The sequence below is a fragment of the Aythya ferina genome, assembly GCF_964211825.1.
Source record: "Aythya ferina genome assembly, chromosome: 2".
Lineage (NCBI taxonomy): Eukaryota > Metazoa > Chordata > Aves > Anseriformes > Anatidae > Aythya > Aythya ferina.
The window spans coordinates 44,769,941-44,787,369 of NC_140297.1; the positions used below are offsets into that span (position 1 = coordinate 44,769,941).

Below are 17,429 nucleotides of genomic sequence, written 5' to 3' on the forward strand. Positions count from 1 at the left end.
TGCGGCTTTCCCCGCATGGGGTGCGCGGAGATCGGGTCCCCCCCCCCCCCCGGGATGCGCGCAGGGCAGGCTGCAGGGGGCTGGGGGGGTGCAGGGGACGGGTCGGTGAGCAGGGAGACCGGCTGGGCTTGGTTTGCAGCTCGATCTGTGGAGTATGGACCTTGAGCCTTTTTAGCATGCCGGGTAGATAGTGGGAGCTTTGCTGGTTAGGGTTATTTTTGGGGGTGTACCCACGAGGAGCCCCTCTCTGCAACCTTCTCCATCCTTTCTGGAGCAGGGGATGTGCTCTGACACCCGGGAACACGGGCAGCACTTTGACAGTTCTCTATCTCATTAGCACATCTGTATTTGATGGCTTTGTTTGCAGCATTGTTTGTATCATTTATGGTAACACATCTAAACGAAGTAGTTTTTTTGTTTGTTTGTTTGTTTGTTTTTTTCTTTAAGTTTTGTTGTTTTTTCCTCATTTCCATTTTTTTCCCATTTCCACTCTTTCCTCGTTTCCATTTTTTTCCCATTTCCAATTTTCCATTGGTAAGTTGAAGTACTGTTTTTACTTTATTATTTATTTATTTATTTATTTATTTATTTATTTTATGGCAAGGCAGAGGTCAGAACTAGCTTAACATCAGCCAGAAGCTTTAGACCCCAGCCTTTGAAGAGCTCTTTTCATTGCTCCGTTTTTCTTAACCCATAGAAAAAAAAAAAAAACACCTGCGATTGTCCAAACGGGTGCGGATCCTCAGGAAGAGGCAGGGGAAGGAGTGCTGACAAGGGCTGGCCACTGGCCTTGCCACCGTGCAGGTTTTGCTCTGTTGCCCAAGTGACGCGGTGTTACAAGTGCTGATGGTTTAACCAGTGTTTTCTCTCTGAGGTGAGAACAGGAAGGAGAAATGCTGACACAAGTACAGCAGCTTGTTTTACCAATCTAGTGGCACTCCATGTCATCTGGTTTTCGGTTACTGTTTTTTTTCTGAGGTGTTGCTAACTGGAGTTCACAAGAAACAAAGCCCTTCCTCTCCTTTTAAAGTCATTTTAATGAAAGAAGTTTAGATCTGCCACATCTTTCTCTTTTTCTTTTTTTTATACTATGCAGAAAGTAGACCAGCAGACTATCTTCTTTAACTTTGAAATCATTGTGATTGCTGTTAGTTTGGGTGGAATATTGAAATTACAAGAAGTCAGGTGGTTTTGCAGTCCATCATGTTTGAGATACCACCATAAAGCCCAAATAAGTGCACGCTGTAACTCTTCCTCCTTTTTTTTTTTTTTCTGCTTCTAGATCCTTGGTTATTTTACCCAAGTTAAGTGATGGAAATAGATGTTAAAGAAATGAAAATCACCCTTGGGTCTTTGCTATTCATATCTGTGTGAAAGATTCAAGGATGCTCCATGAAAACACATCAGCTGATTCCTTAGACACAGTAACAACAGGTACAGAAGATGGGGCTTTCCAAAGAAAAGGCCATAGTACAAGAATCCTTAGCCCAGAAGAGGTTGAGAGACTGGCAAAAGATCAGGTTTTGGTGTCTGAATTCAAGCAACTGAAACTGGAAAAAGAGGCACAGAAGAATTGGGATCTGTTTTACAAAAGAAACAGCACCAACTTCTTTAAAGACAGACATTGGACAACCAGAGAGTTTGAAGAGTTAAAAGCATGTCGGGAGGTGAGCCCTGTACACTTTCTCTGTAAGAGACAGATCGATTGTTTTCAAATGATTTAATAATACTTCTAATTAAGCCCTTAAGGCAGGAACTCTCACACATTAAGTGTGCAGTGACCTGCATAGCCTCTCTTCATATCAAAGATACCTTCTCAGAATCAGGTGCATCAGGTCAGTTTAAAGTTGACCCATGTGGATACTAAGAATGGAATCTAGAACACAGAGAGTCTATTTAGGACACATGTCTATATGGTAATACGATGTTTAAAGCTGCAAGTTGGAGCACTTCGGAACACAGCTTTAAAGAAGAGCACCCAGAATTACAGGCTAATTGCAAAACATCATTAAGGGGAATAGTCAGATGCATCTGTTGTTCTTTATTATCTGAATGAGACATGACAGAAATGGTACAGCAATCTGTTTAGTCATCTACCCCTTAAGTAAGCAATTAAGAAACATTAATACATTCTAAAAGGCTTTGTAATTTTGCAAAAATCAGGATTCTTCTTCTGTAGTGTCAAGATTATCCAATGGATGGCTACTTCAGCTTCTGAATCAATGGTAATTAAACTTGATTATAGCTTTTAATATGCTGATTGAACAGTGACTCTGCTGGTATTATGAGGAAAACAAAAATGATGTGCTTTGTTTTGGATTTCTTCCTCCCCAGTTTGCAGATCAGAAACTGACCATTCTGGAAGCTGGCTGTGGGGTTGGGAACTGCTTGTTTCCACTCTTGGAAGAAGACCTGAACATTTTTGTGTATGCCTGTGATTTCTCTCCCAGAGCTGTGGAGTATGTGAAGGTTGGTGTAATGTTTGGAACCTCTTGTAGAGTGTCCTTAGAAGCTAATAAAATTACAAATGACTGGAGTGACAGATTTCTCTTGCCTTTCTTTATGTATGAAGAGTAGACTAGATTTGCCAAAAAATTCAGATTGATCTGTTTCATAGAATCATGGAATGATTAAGGTTGGAAAAGACCTCCAAGATCATCTGGTCCAAGCATCCTCCTACCACCAATGTCACCCATTAAGCCACATCCCTAAGACCAAACTTTCCTTAAACACCCCCAGGGATGGTGACTCCGCCACCTCCCTGGGCAACCCATTCCAATCTTAACCACTCTATCTGATAAGAAATTTCTCTTGATTTCCAACCTGAACCTACCCTGAATAACCAGTAATAAAGTCCTAAGTCTGGTGTGAACAGGCAAACAAAGGCTGTGCATCCCCAGGGGTGAGGGAGAGTCTGGTGAGTGATTTTGACCCTTAGTTAAACTTCCCCAAATGGATAAGGCCAGGCACCTCTGAGCACTCCATGGCCACAGAAGAGCAGCTGTGGGAGGCAGTCAGTGGCAGGGCCCCCATCAGCTGCCTCTGCCCCCCAGCCTGACCAGCACGGCCCTGCAGAGTGCCCCCATACCCGGGCACCACAGCCCCCTCGCGAGCACAAATGCCATCAGCTATCCCTAGGGCTGTCATGAAAGCCTTCTTTTAACAGTATTTCTATATTTTTTAAAAATAGAAGCAGCAGTAAAAGAGAAATGGTATGTTTTCTGAATTGTCATAACACACATTCCTTCTCGACTTCCTGAGAACAGTCTCTTCTAGAAGTTGTAGTTTCACTTGCAGTATTCAGCAATGAATTTCATGTTGTATTAGTCACTTAGTGGATGTTTATGTTCTTTTGCCACCATCTTTTGTGTTGTTCTACTAATTATTTTTTTTAACTTTTTTTTGAAGTAACAAATGCCGCTAATTTTAAGTGAAAGCATGCTCTTTTCATTCTCCCAGAAAAATTCCTTATACAGCACTGAAAGATGCAAAGTGTTCCAGTGTGATCTTACCAAAGATGACCTTCTAGAAAATATACCAGCAGATTCAGTGGATGTTGTGACTCTTATATTTGTTCTTTCTGCCATTCATCCTGACAAAATGCATCTTGTCTTGAAGAACATTTACAAGGTAAGTATTTTAACATCTTATTTTACAGCCTTTAAGGAACTTACATGCTGTTTATCTTGAAAGTACAATTGTATTCTGTGAAAATAGCCCCACTTGTAATGGTGATTTGTAATTAACATTGTATTCATGGAAGGTATTTAGTTATTTTGCCTTGTAAAAGGGCTAAACTATGTTTTGCAATGTTTTTTCTTCTCATGGTACTGTGAAGTGGTTTGAATTCTAATCTAATATATGTTATGAACACAAGAAAATGGTATCTCGAAGCTGGGACTTGGGCTTCAGGGTTGTGTGATAAAAATAATGTTTATGGATTGCTGAAATGTCTGTGTTGATAAGATATGGATGACAGCGAACCATAATTGACTTCCAGAAGATACAGTGACTTGCAGTTGGAACATTATTGTTATTATTAAACATGCTTGACCTGTGGTCATTCAGAAATGGCATGCTCAGAGATTAACGTTAATCTAGAGAGATTTAGCTCTCTGGACTGCCTTTGTTGGTTGATGGGCTAGGATAGGCCCTCACAGAGGGCAGTTTCAGAACAATCACAATTCAAATGTTTTAATTTCTCTGAGGTGAGCTTGAGTTATATATTGACTGCAGAGGGACATAGCCAACTTATTTTTTTATGTGTGTATATTTTTTTATGTTATCAGATGTCCTGTTCATTTTATCATCAGTAGTTTGAAAAAGGAATGTTAGATTATTTTTTTTTCATGCAACTCCAAACATTTTCTAAAGGTGGGATTGGTTCATAGCTCATGTACATGAAAAGGATAATTATTGTTTCTTTGTGGAGATATCTGGCTCATTTGTAGGTTTCTGCACAAAGTTGCAAGTGGTAAATATTCCTACAGCTGGCATTTGTTGAGGTAGGAAAGTTGCATGCATCAAAAGTCTAAAGTCAGAATGGCTAATGGCTGTGTATTTCTAAATACTGAACTCTTTATAGCTTGATTTCTTTATTGAAGAGCTATTAAAAAACAAACCAAACCAAAACAAAAAAACAATCTCACCTGCAAACCATTTTCCTGAAATTGTTCTTTTTTTATTTCTTATTATATTGCAATACCATTTCCCTGAAATTGTTCCTTTTTTATTTCTTATTATGTTGCAACTTTTTTTCCTTCTCACAGTGAAAACATGTTATTGTATTCTAAATTTTATTTGGCAACATTGTGTGCTAGACTGTATGCTAGTCAGCAAAGAAAATGCCCTGTTATGACTTCAGTATTATTATTGAAGTGTACATTTATTTCTTTGCTTTTGAAGAGCGTTGCAGAAAGCTCATTTGGCTGATCAGCATCCAAACAGGTATCTTAAAATACTTCATACCCCAGCGTTCATGGGGAAAAAATAATTTTGTGAGAGCTAACAATCCAGTTTTTATATAACATTTTTGTTGCACAGGGAATTAATTCAAAATATATATTGCTTGTGTATTTAACACGTTAGGATACCTTGACTTAGTTATGTGTGTGTCTATATGTGTAAATAAACATACATATGTATGTTAGATACATACATATATATATATATGGCTAAATCAATCTGTCTTATTAAAGCATGTATGTATTACATGACAGGTATTAAAACCAGGCAAGTGTGTCCTGTTCAGAGACTATGGACTGTATGATCATGCAATGCTCAGGTTTAAATCTGGCAGCAAACTTGGAGAAAACTTCTATGTTAGACAAGATGGGACAAGAGCATATTTTTTTACTGAAGGTAAGACATATTGTAGAGTGTTTTCTTTTCTCTGAATCATGTCTACAGTGCTGAGAAGTTTGTGCAGACATCCTGTTGAGATAGCTGTGGTCACTCTGCCCTCTGTTTCTTCATAAAAATGATGCAAAAAGCGTTTCCATTTGATACAGTATTTAAACAGTCTTTTTGTTCTGTCATTGCTCTGAATGCTTTAGGAAGAGTAGTAATTGTTGCAGTTTACTGGTGGGTAAATGGAAGCACAGAGACATGAAGGAATTTGCTTAGACTCTCAAAATGAATTGAGATTATAGCTCGCCTCCTAACTCACAATTCTCGTGCTAAACTCTACTGAACTGTTACTTCCCCGTATCAAATATAGGGCATTGTGTCATAAGAGCTGTGTGTTTATTTCTCTGGGCTCTTTGTTCTTTTAGTCTAAAGCAAAATACAGCCACTGAAGAGACCAATTTGAAGCCAAGCAAATGTTGTTCATATTTTATGACATAATGTATTACCTAATTGCTTCTGATATATAAAAACCATTAATCATGTTTGGGCTCTTTCTATTCTTTATGGGACAGTGATGAAATCTAAGATAATGCAGGCTGTTCTCCAGCTTCATTGAAGCATTTCTAGAACTATTATTTACTGAGTGATTTTTAGTTCTACTTAAACAATTAGCTCTTAAAAGAGGATGGATGCTAAAGGGACCAAATTAAAAAGAAAACGACCTATCAGTGGAATCTTAAAACTCATTCTTATTATGTGTTAGGATTTGTTTCTGAATGAGAAATTCCTTGCTAGTGTGAATGTGTGCTTTGGGGGAAGAATTATGGTAGGGAGGGGAGAAGAGGAAGGAAGAAGAAAGAGAACTGATCTGTTAGCAATTGTTTTGCCTTGGGCTGGTCTGTGATTCTCTCATGGACCACTTCTGCTCCTGCTTCTAATCCTTTATGATCTCATTCATCTCACTGATTTTCATATACATGTTGCTTAATGCCTGAGAATTCTTTGGTCACAGGGAATGTGACTCCATCATTCTTGCACAGTTTGGAACCAGTGCTTTTTTCTTTTATTTAGCAGAGGCGCTACGCTGGTACTAATTACTAATTACTGGCAGCTAATTACTGCATGGGATGATTTGAATGATGCCCATTTGCAACATATCTGGCCTCAGATAACGCCACTGGTCTTCCATGGCAGCAAATCCATTCTTCCACTGTTTGAAATAATCTTAAATTTCTGGAGGAGTGTGTGATTGTAATTCGGTTTCATGAAGAAATTGAACGTGTCCTATAATGAGATTTCAATTGATGCACAATTAACAGCTGTTTATTTTTATTTCGTTGATGTGGATCTCCCATTTTAAACACACACTGTTTACAGCCAGTTCACGTGCTTTCATGATGGGTTTAAGTTGATAAAATCCTGCATTACTGCCAAAGTGGGTGTTCTCCTTTTCCCCCTCAACACACCATGTCTTCTAGTGCTGGTCTGCCTATGCCTACCTGATCAGCCATTTCATCACACTCCTCCACCTGTGTACTGAAAAAATGGGTGTGCTTTTATTTCCTACAAAGTAGCACAAGTTTAGCATGGCTTAAATTTCTTTGGAATCATGCCTGAAATAAACGAAACAAGCTGTGGGAAAGGAAGGGTAATGAATTACAGTTAACACGACAAGTCAATAGTATGGGCAGCCCTCTCTGCTGCTTAGGTCACCTTGTTTGTGAGGCAATTCTGCCTTTCCAAATGAAGATATGCTTTGAGTGAGATTCTTTTGTTTATGAGAAATACTTTCAGTGCAACCTAGTGGAGGCTTGGTACCACCAAACCCACTTTGCCATTTTGTTCCTCTTTCTATGGAGCAATGGCGTGTGAAGGTCTGGTAACCTTGGGTGATATTCTTTCTCAAGCAGAGATGCATTTGTAAGGCTGGATCACCCCTGGAATATTTGGAGTAGGTGATGTATTCAGCTAGTGAAGTCCAGCTGCACAAAGCAAAAATATACTCCTGTTGGTCACAGGGAGAATGAGGAGGCACAATAAAAAATAACAGATGTGGCAAGTTTTGGAAACTAAACTGGGTTTAGTTCCTTTCCTGAGCTTACATCCCACTTTTGCAAACTGTTTTGCTTAAGTAGATGTTTCCAGAGGGGTCCTGTATTGATTTTATTCAGTACAAGTGCAGCAGTCTGCTTGCAGAGAACAGCTTGAAATCCCAAGGCACATGTGATCTTTCATGCTCTAACACATAAGAACATATGCTTATATAAATGCTGAGTAGTGTTTTAAAAGTTGCTTAAACAGGGTTTTTAATCTTTTTTTTTTGTCTTTTAGAGTTCTTGTCTCAGCTCTTCAAGTCTGAGGGATATGAGCAAGTGGTCAATGAATACGTGCACCGAGAAACTGTGAATAGGAAAGAAGACTTGCGTGTTCCAAGAGTTTTTCTTCAAAGCAAATTTCAAAAGCCTTTCAGTAAGACATAAGTTCTTGCTGATTAGCAATAGCGTTGCCAATAGCATGTAGTTTTTCCTTGTACTTGCTCATCTGTTTGGTAAACCAGAAGTGACTCCATCCAGTAACTCTTGGTGGATTTTGCCCTCAGATATGAAATACGGATGTTAATTCTAATTAAAATTTAAGAGGTTTTGCAAAGCAGGACCCTGCTGAGTATCTGCATCTTGTTTTTATAGTAAAACCTATGCAGCATTGTTGGAGGATCAGGTAAAACAGACTAAATATTTTTTAACTTTAAGCTCTAGTTTTCATTATTTACTGGTATAATTGTTCTTATTTCCATTTTTATTAAAAACAATTTTAAAATAAATATCATTTGTTTCCTATAATTTATTTTTATTGTTGACTTGTTAATGTTCCGGTATTTCATCTGCTTTCAGCACTCATAGGGCTTTTGAGTATAACTTCTCAGATATGGGAATGAAACAGGCTTGGTCACTGGTATTTTTTGTTAAAAGCTGCTTCGGTATTTTAATAATAATCTTCTTAATGTTCTCAGCATTTTGATATGTTTACACATGTTTATTTTAAATATGTTCCTAATTTATCTGATTTCATGCTTGAAGGAAGTTGTTAAAAGATCAGTTTGTCTTCATCCCTAATTAATTTCAGATGTTCTTCATTTGCTGAACAGAAACAGTTGAGGTTTTCCAAGTCAGTTTCCTGTTTGAAACTGAAATTTGAAGGCCAGAAGTACTTTATTTTATATGAATTGTATTCTGCTTCTCCTTTCCTGAGCAGAGGTCTTAACTCTTTGCTGTCACTATCAGGCAAGGTGTTGGTCTTTGCTGTTCCTACCACTAAAAGGCGTCGTACTGATGCTCTGCCTCAGGCTCTCACAGACTTGACTGCATGAAGAAAATTCGTCCTTTCCCTTTGACATCCCCATCTGTTTGCACTGCAGAACCTCTTGTTTGTTCTTGGATGATAAAAATATCACAAACACATCTGGATCTTTCACCTGCATTTTGAGCAGCTGCTCTGCAGCAGAGAAAGCTCAGAAGTATCTGGTGACTTGTGCAATGGGCAGTGCTGCTCTTGTGTAATGCACACAAGTTGCAACAGGGGAGATTTCAGTGAAACACTAGGATTTTGGGGGGAGGGGGAGGGCAGGCACTGGGACAGGACCAGAGAGGTTGTGGAACCTCTGTCCTGGGAAATACTGAGAAACTGAGTGGGCAAGGCCTTGAACAACCTGTTTGAGTGGCCGTGTTCTGAGCAGGGAGCTGATCTCTTGCACCATAAATTGCTGTGTGATCGTATGACTCAGGCTGTTGTTCCACTGGGCTTGTGTGTAGCTAGATGACCTAGTCATATTCCTCTGATATGGATCAGAGGTGTTTGCCTATGCTTGTGACAAGCTGGCTGTAATGTGATACTGCATTTTTTTCAGCACTTACACTGGCTCTGTGTACGGAGAGAAAGAAGTAATAATTTTCCAGCATAAAGCCTACTGTTACAAAGTTAACCAGCCAGATTTTTTTATTTTTTTTAACAAATGGAAACTGCCAGAGGTCTTATGCAGTTTAGATGTTTGTAAATAAATTTGCAGCAAATCATTATTATTTTTTTTAATGATACCATGAGCCGCAAAGCTGGATTTATTGTGTCATCAAACTTGGGCCTCAGAGGAAAAAGCGATTAAGCCATGCAATTCTCCTAATGATTCTTTGAGGATGGTTATTACATGACATCTCCTTAGTTTATGGAGAGCATCATCCTGGGGATTTATGTATTACTGACCCCTACTGTGCAACCCATTAGCACTTTCTGCCATATGAGTAATAAGTGTCTAGTAACATTTATAGTAAATGGAAAAATATATTAAGAAGAGGGGTATAACAGTGATAGCTTTATTATAATCTGAGCAATCATCATTTTGTAGCTTCTCTTAGCAAATGTTCATCTTTAGTACGGCAGTTCTGCAATGGCTGGAGGTAGCCTGAGTTCTGATTTTAGTGCAGTCTGGATCCTGCAACATCAATGTCCTACAGGCCTGGATGTTTGGTCATTTAGAGTACACAGCACGTAAATGAGACCAGCCTTCTTGATCACTTTGGCATGTGACTCAGCATTTGCAACGGCAAGTGCACTGAAGTGAACATCCCAAAAAAGGAACTGAAATGTAGGCAAGTATTAAAAAAAAAAAAAAAATAAGGTTTGAGTCAACTTGCTAGACTTAATAGCAGAATGCAATTGACTTCCTTTTTTACACTGGATTAAATGTTTTTTTGAACAAGAATACACCTTTCACCGGCTGTAGCTTCAGTGTTTCTGTGTGGTTCTGCTGAAGAAACTGCTGTCACTTTTTGTATAGGACACACTCAAAGGAAAGCAGTAGTAGAATTTGGTTTTCTTCTCATTCAGTCTCATTTCCAGTCAGACCTGGAAAACAAAGTACCCAGCTACTCACTGGAAAGTCTGCCAGCTGCAGTTGTCATAAAGCAGAGGTTAGTTTGAGATGAGTGGTCAGAAAGCTTTATTAAGTCTTTATACCTCTGCTTCCATGAACCCCAAATCATGGCAAGCTTTTTCAACTGCGGTAAAGCTGGAGGAAGTGGAAGGAGCTTGAAGAAGTCCTTGCATCATCCTGTGAGATGTGATAACTGAAGGAATGCATGTGGCTGTTGTGGTGCTGAATAAAGTGTCCGTACTCACCCCCACCCCTTCAGCCTTTGCAAGCCCATGTAAGCTCACCAGAGGCACAACGTGCTAAGGACAGCTCTACCTGGAACCCTCACCTGAAGAACTCTTCTTAGGGAGGCAAGTTAATCAGGGTTAATAGTCTCAAAAGGGCTTGGAAAAAAAACCATCATGCACTGAATTGTGCTCACCTTGCACAAACAAGCTACTTTGCCATCGCTGTAATGAAAGTATTGATCGTTCTTTGATTTGAGTTGTCTTCAATCAGTGGGGGCTGCTGAGACTGAATTAATTGTCTGCAGAAAACCTTCCTAAGCTGAGCTGGCTGCTGATCCAGCAAATATAATCTGTAAATTACTTCATGCTACCACCCTGTTCTGAGCAATACTTAGAAATAATTATCTAAACAGTGGGAATAAGAAAGCCTGATTTTGTGTGTGTGTGTGTGTTTAAGATTTGGTGTGCTGTGATGACATTATCTGATGTTTAATAAAGAGTGAACTCTGGTTAAAGCTTTTCCTGCAGTCAGGGAATCCTAAAGTCTCTCTCTTCTGTGGGATACTCCAATGTCTTCTACTGGAATTGAACAGCATATATTAAGAGAATGTTAATGTGCTATTCTCAGTAAGGACATGATCCTTATGGCTATTTTCATCAAATTTACAGAAATATAACATGTTTGTGTCTTCTGTCATTCCGTGACTTTTACTATTCTGTCAAATTTGGTTGATATTGGCCAGTGTGTTTGAAGACAGGCTAAGACTAGACAGAAATCCACACATATATTGGGCATACAATACATGGGTATTGTATGCATGGGTAAGCTTTGTTTCCTTAGGAATATGGGCAGCTGAGACAAATTCACTTGAACTTTGAAGTAATGATTCATCTGAAAGCTAAAACACTATTTCTGTGCATCTTTCATGCATCTGAATGTTCCTGGGGTTCCAAAGACACGATGTTTAAGCAGTTAATACAACATTAGCCCCATGGTTGAATGTGCATCATTCCTATGAAACAAAGTGCTATAAATTCGGGACCTGAAAATCTAGCATCTGTAAGCATAAGCAGTGAGTTGTAAAACATACAGCCTGGGTTGCGTGAGAAGGAACTGGTATATGGAACTGAAAGGTCGCGTGTAGGCCTAACTGGTGTTCCTGGGCTTTGTTTGCTCGTTTGTTTTGTGTTGTTTTTAGTTTCTGGAAGAGTTCTGTGAAAGACCTGTGTTTGAAGAAGAAATCAGTGGTGAGAACCAGTGTGTGGCAGAGGAAAAAGGTAAGATTATGTCCAAGGTTATAGGAGGCAAAACAAGTTTTCTGAGTCTTATAGGCCAGGAGCGATATACAATTAAATGAGTTGCTCACCTAAAACGTAAAATTTTGGGAATGAAAGCCTGTAGCTTCCAAAACTAGACTAACAGTACAGGCAGACAGAAGGGCAACATCTAATTGTGTACAATATTAGCAATACACTCAGGATATTCTGGGCAGCAGAATTTTATACTGGAAAGATGTGTGTGAAGATATGGCTATTGAAAATAGGTAAGTCTTTGTTTATGGATTTTTACCTTCCATAGTGTAGCAATAATGATTTTTTTGCTGGTTATGCTTGTTATTATTAGGAAACATTGTGAGCTATTTTGAACATTTGGGAGCAAATATTTACCATTTATACATTCTGCAAAAAGATCTGACTCTGGGGTGCAGTTGATTCAGGATATGAGTATGTTTGCACTCCATATTTGTAATATGAGTTCGTTTATTAGAGCAAAGGCAGATGGTGAGTCTTTACCACGGGGAGGCACACAGAGGCATCGCTTGCAAAAATAAAAGCTATTAGCCAGGTAAAATGTTTCATTAGAGAACTGTTTTTCATTCCTTCTTCCCAAGCTGATGTGCACCATTCATTGTGTTTGCACTGGAGAGAAAATACTGCTGCTGTGAAATCGGGGAAGACAAGGGCATGAAGAAAAGCCTGTGTGATTTTTCCAAAAGACAAGTGATTTTGTGTACCTCTACTTAATAATAATCCTAGGTTATGAACATTTACCCTCTTTTCCAGCAACTCTCAAAGTTCATCTTAGGAAAATTTTGATTGATTTTGAAGGTCCTATCAACTCCAGTTCACATTTGCAACATCTGTAGCATCCACTGAACCCGCAACTGGAATAACTGAGGGTACTCATAGGAAAATTCAGAGAGCAAACAAGCCACAGCCTGCCTATTGCCTGGGCTCCACTGAGTATTTGTCTACAGTCAGCTTCTCCGGACCCCTACTCCCTCTAGTAGACCTTAAATACCTGAAAAGGTGCTCTTCAGTGAGGTAATATCTTCACACGTATGGGATTGTTATACATCTGACATTTAAAGATTTTGATGCTACTTTTCATTCATTATCCTTCTTTATTTTTTTTTCCCTAGATTTGGCTTCAAGCTTTTATATGAAAGGTGATACTTAACTGGAATATTTTATCATCAAAAGGAAGCCTTTTAAACATACCAGACCTGTTGCTGTTATGCTAAAACCCTAGCGTTCAAAGGAGAGAGGAAAGGCATGTGGTTGGGAGGAAAAGAGGGTTGTTTTCTGCATGAATACAATAAATGCTCTATTCCACTTGTTTTATTAGTGAAACCAACTTCTTAGGAATGTAAAATACCGTGAAGAAGCCACAAAACCACTACAACTATCCCTTTCTGAACTACCTTCAGAAACATTGTTTTGAAACTCTTAGCAGTGACCAGCTGGCTTCAGTATCTAAACACTCAATTTGCCTTCTGGACTGCTCTGTCATATTCATTAGGATCTGGCCCCAGGGAACATGAAATTTGTCACCTTTTGTCTGGAAAAATGTGAATTACTAGTTGTAAGCTGAACATGAAGATGTTCTAGTGTCTCGACCTGTTACAGTAGCATACCTCCAGCAACCATCAGGATCTTCTTGATCTTGTCTGAGACACAATGGCCAAGAGAATGCCTATTAAAAATAAATGTAAAACTCAGAAGAGAGAAGAACCTTCTTTAAAGTAAACTGAAACAATCAAGCTGCTGCAGAGCCAGAGTGTATTTTAAAATACTGAAAAATCTTCCTCTTACAAACAGCCTTTCCTCTATACACAAATATTAGCCTTTCCTTTTACTTGAGGGACCCTTCCAAGCCACTAAGTAAAGGGTTAAAAACAAACAAATAAACCCCAAAACCTTAAAAGGAAAAGAAAATATCACAAGCAGACTTTACAACAGAAATTACATATATTCCTTAAAACAGAGTAATGTTCTCAAAGGCTCACTGAAGACAGGGTGAGCTTCTTAATTAATACTGAGAGTTATTACCTTGATTTCATAATGCATGCTTTGTACTTCATCTATACAAACTTATGTGAGATCTCTGACTAATTTGGCCAGGATCAGTGAGAGAGAATGACTGCTAGTTACAACAGATCTTGAGATTTGTGAGTACTTTTTTAAAAAGAAAGGTGTCTTGTGAATGACTGAATATTTATTTCTGCAATTTCACCGACAAACTGAAGGAACAAGACTTCTTTGTCTGTGCTAGCAGCAATGTGATTTATTCACATGCCAGGGCTGCCTATCTGTTGGCAGTAAATGCAATGTCAGGCAGCATTATTTAGTACTGCAATAAAAGTCCAAAGATTAATATCTTAAAAAAAAAAAAAAAGTAGTAACTTTCAAAAATTTAATGAAAAAGAGCTAGAATGTGTCTGGCAAGCTTGAAAAGCTTGCAAGTGAAACTGTAGCTGCAACAGTGGCATTACTCATGTTTACGTACCAAATAAAGCTGAAGATGTGCAGCGCCAGACTTTGCTCCAGGGGCACTCAAATAAATGGTTTTGCAGCACAGGTAGCAGCCATATAACTGTCTGTTACTGTGATGATACAGTTTTCTTTCATAAAGTCTTGTGGCTGGTTGGAAATCTGCTGCTGTTGACTACATTCATAAATATGAATGAATTGTGAGTCTCACTGTGAAATTCCCTTTTGTGGCTTGCCTTGACATTTCCTGGAGCCTTTAACATTGTATATCCTTAGTTTAGCTATGCTTTTATTGCCATTGATTTTTATGGTGAATGTGTTGAATATTACAGGAGGTAGAAAGAAATATAAAGTGTTGAAAAATTGGATTGTACAGGGCTACAGGAGAGTCCCTGGAACTGGAATGAATGGAGCCCAAATATTAAGTTTAACACATGGCTTCTTCCAAAGAAGAGTCTTGTGAACAGGAAAGAAATTCTTCACTATTAGGGTGAGGGAAGCTGTGGATGCCCCATCCCTAGAAATGTTAGCCCCATCCCTAGCCACACTGGACGGGGCTTCAAGCAACCTGGTCTAGTGGGAGGTGTTGCTGCCCATAGCAGGGGTTTGGAATGAGGTGATCTTCAAGATCCCTTCCAACCCAAACCATTCATGATCCTATGAATTGGAAAGATGAGCACAGACAACTCTGATGTTTGTTTCATTGATCACTAAGCTTTGCCTCTCGCTTCTTGCCCTGTAGGGAGGAGAGAATGATCTTGAAGTGAAAAAATGGTGCATAGGAAACCAGTAGCTGTTTTTGTCTCAGTTCTGTCTTCCTATTTTTCCTACTACTACATCAACTTTTTCAGAGTCTAGAGCTTGAAGAGGTAACCCTACAAAGCTACACAGGAAAGAAAAGGATTGGGTAAAAGGGCAACACTGGAAAGTACTTCTCCAGATTGAAGATTGACATATTTTGTTCTTCACCTGAACTCTCCTGGTCTTCCCAGTCTGCTCCCGGTCAGAACTACAGCAAATCCAACCTTACTGTGTCTGTAGGGAGGATAGAGAGCTGGTGATCCCTGTGCTTGGAAGCCTGATGGATTTGTAGCTTTAAACCCATTTATATTTGATAGTTTTAGAGCAACATGTCTTGCACTGCTCTTTGAAGTGCAGGCACAGAAGGAACATAGGTTTTAAAAAAGAATCTGACCCAGGAAAGGAAGGAAAGTTTGCCTATCAATACTGGCTAGCAAAGTATACAGCTGGTATGATGTGTATCTTTTGAGTAAGGGTAACATTAGGTATTGTTTGCAATTCAGTGGAAAAGGAATTCTTGTACCACCAGTAAAATAGCTTCCTTCTCTGCAAGCTGTCTCTGTTTTGTTAAGACCTGGTCAGAAGCTGTCTTATGTTTTGTGCCTAAATGTGGAGATGTTATCACGAAGTTACTTATTTGTGCAAAAATTGGATTTTTTTCCCCTTCATACCCTGCTACGTTAAATAGACTAAAAAGGGTGGAGGGAAGGTGTTTGGAATTTTGTTCACAAGGTGGCAGCAGCTGCTAACCACAGAGCTGCCTTCCTTCTAACCCCAGCCTGAGCTGCTGTCTTAACTTTTAACACGGTGGTAGGAGGAGCTGGTAATGGTTATCTATAGACAAGACAGCTACAGTCTTTTCTTTTATGCTATTAAGTCCATTTTTTTTACTATAATAGCTCTTGGATCTTGGAGAAGGGCCACAACAGGTATTTAAAGAAAATATAGTTGTATTGCAGAGGTATTTGTTATTTAGACAATGTTGTTGGAATAATGTGAAGGAGACAGAGGTGAAATACCATTAACTGGTAACGGCAGCTGGGATCCTCTACCCCTGAGGTAATAATTGGTTGCATTGATGACTTGCAGGTTGTTTCTGTGTAATGGGATTCCCCCTAAACTGGTACCCTAGAAACTGCAGTAATTTAAGACACGGTTTTCAAAGCTTAGAAATGCACATTTCCTTAATACACTATTTTCTTAGCCCCTCAAAAATACTAGACCAAACTCTGTTTATATGAATGATTCCCATTTTCTTCCTGCTTCTTTTGTTTCATAGGTGAGCTGCTCTCTGGTTGAGCAGCATCAGAACTGCATAAGACGCACGTGACCAGAGAGGCTGTATCTTTTTCATTAATTACAGCGTTGAACTAAGCTGTAGTTTAGTTTGCCATTTTGCATTTTTTTCTACTGTAGTAATCCCCATTTTGTCTCCAGCATGCCCTCCTCGCTTAAAGGGAAAGAGGAAAAATAGAACAAAATTGCATTTACCTCTTGCTGGCTTTATATCTCATTTCAAACACTGTGTGTTTAGTATGCTGCCTGGTAACTGATTACTAATAAGCCACGATGTAAAACTGCCTCAATCACATTTTATGCAGCAGTAATTCTTCTGGATATTTAGTATATGAATTATTGTAAATGCTAATCATCTGTCACTGCAAAAACCTATCTGTTTAAGAAAAAAAAATAAAAAATGAAGGCAACTTGTCTGTGTGCCTGTCTTACGTTTCCTTTTCTCTTTGTTTAGGACTAACCTATCTTTGCTTTTTGCACAAGTGAGTGGGATGAGCGGTACCTTGGACTGCCATGTTCCTGTTGGCAGGTTGGTCTTTGTCACTGCCTGCAGCTCAGAGGAGCCATGGCCAACCCACGTGGGCTAGGGATGAGCCTGGAAGCCTTCTTTCCACAGGGCTTGCACCAAGCCAGATACTTAGAGCCAGCAGCTGTACAGCCTGCAAGAGGGGTACTAAAGCTGTCATCTGCCCTTTGTTCAACAGGTTTGACCATCTTGGCACATACTCATTGAGTCTGCATCCAAAACACAGCTCGGGACAACACCATAACCCCAGCCTTCTAGCTACAGACCCCTCCAGCCCTCCCTAGCACCGGGCAGGGTGGTGGGATGACTGACAATTTGTATACCAGATGTCCTTTTCTGACAATCGGTGCCTTGCTCGGCTCCCAGCCTCATGGCTTCATTCCTAGCGTGAAAACGGGAACAAAAGCCTTCTGCAGGCCTACAGAGTGGTTGCTCCCTCCTCTCTTCACAGGAGCTGAATGGAGGCACGACTGCTCCGTGTTGGAACTAATCGCTGGTCACAGCTGCCTCTGAAATGGGGCTGGGGCATTGT

The 17,429-nt window shown here is 39.5% G+C and overlaps 1 protein-coding gene and 1 long non-coding RNA gene across 5 annotated transcripts; both read left to right on the forward strand.

The window, feature by feature from the left end:
• The first annotated feature begins 1 nt into the window (after position 1).
• Positions 2 to 8,170, forward strand: METTL6 (methyltransferase 6, tRNA N3-cytidine). 3 transcript variants are annotated; one of them, XM_084509360.1, is made up of 6 exons: positions 2 to 20; positions 1,283 to 1,667; positions 2,335 to 2,469; positions 3,460 to 3,630; positions 5,220 to 5,361; positions 7,681 to 8,170. In XM_084509360.1, exons 2-6 carry the CDS (start codon positions 1,386 to 1,388, stop codon positions 7,827 to 7,829), a joined length of 879 nt encoding a protein of 292 aa, XP_084365486.1. In that variant the 5' UTR covers positions 2 to 20; positions 1,283 to 1,385; the 3' UTR covers positions 7,830 to 8,170. The 3 variants fall into 3 exon arrangements, with proteins under 3 accessions (XP_084365486.1, XP_084365485.1, XP_084365484.1); XM_084509359.1 differs by lacking the exon at positions 2 to 20 and adding an exon at positions 34 to 534; XM_084509358.1 differs by lacking the exon at positions 2 to 20 and adding an exon at positions 703 to 874.
• A 2,359-nt stretch (positions 8,171 to 10,529) lies between these two features.
• LOC311430940 lies at positions 10,530 to 16,787 on the forward strand. Of its 2 annotated transcripts, none has more exons than XR_014689126.1 (4): positions 10,530 to 10,852; positions 11,700 to 11,778; positions 12,565 to 12,810; positions 12,924 to 16,787. It is a non-coding gene; the product is annotated as an uncharacterized lncRNA (long non-coding RNA). The 2 variants fall into 2 exon arrangements; XR_014689127.1 differs by having other exon boundaries at positions 10,548 to 10,852; positions 12,565 to 12,825.
• The last annotated feature ends 642 nt before the right edge of the window (positions 16,788 to 17,429 follow it).

Bases quoted from the DNA above. Each gene is read 5' to 3' on its own strand.
- METTL6 (XM_084509360.1), top strand. From the start codon at position 1,386: ATGCTCCATGAAAACACATCAGCTGATTCCTTAGACACAGTAACAACA. The intron at 1,668-2,334 runs GTGAGCCCTGTA...CTTCCTCCCCAG, and splicing joins AGTTAAAAGCATGTCGGGAG to TTTGCAGATCAGAAACTGAC. The intron at 3,631-5,219 runs GTAAGTATTTTA...ATTACATGACAG, and splicing joins TCTTGAAGAACATTTACAAG to GTATTAAAACCAGGCAAGTG.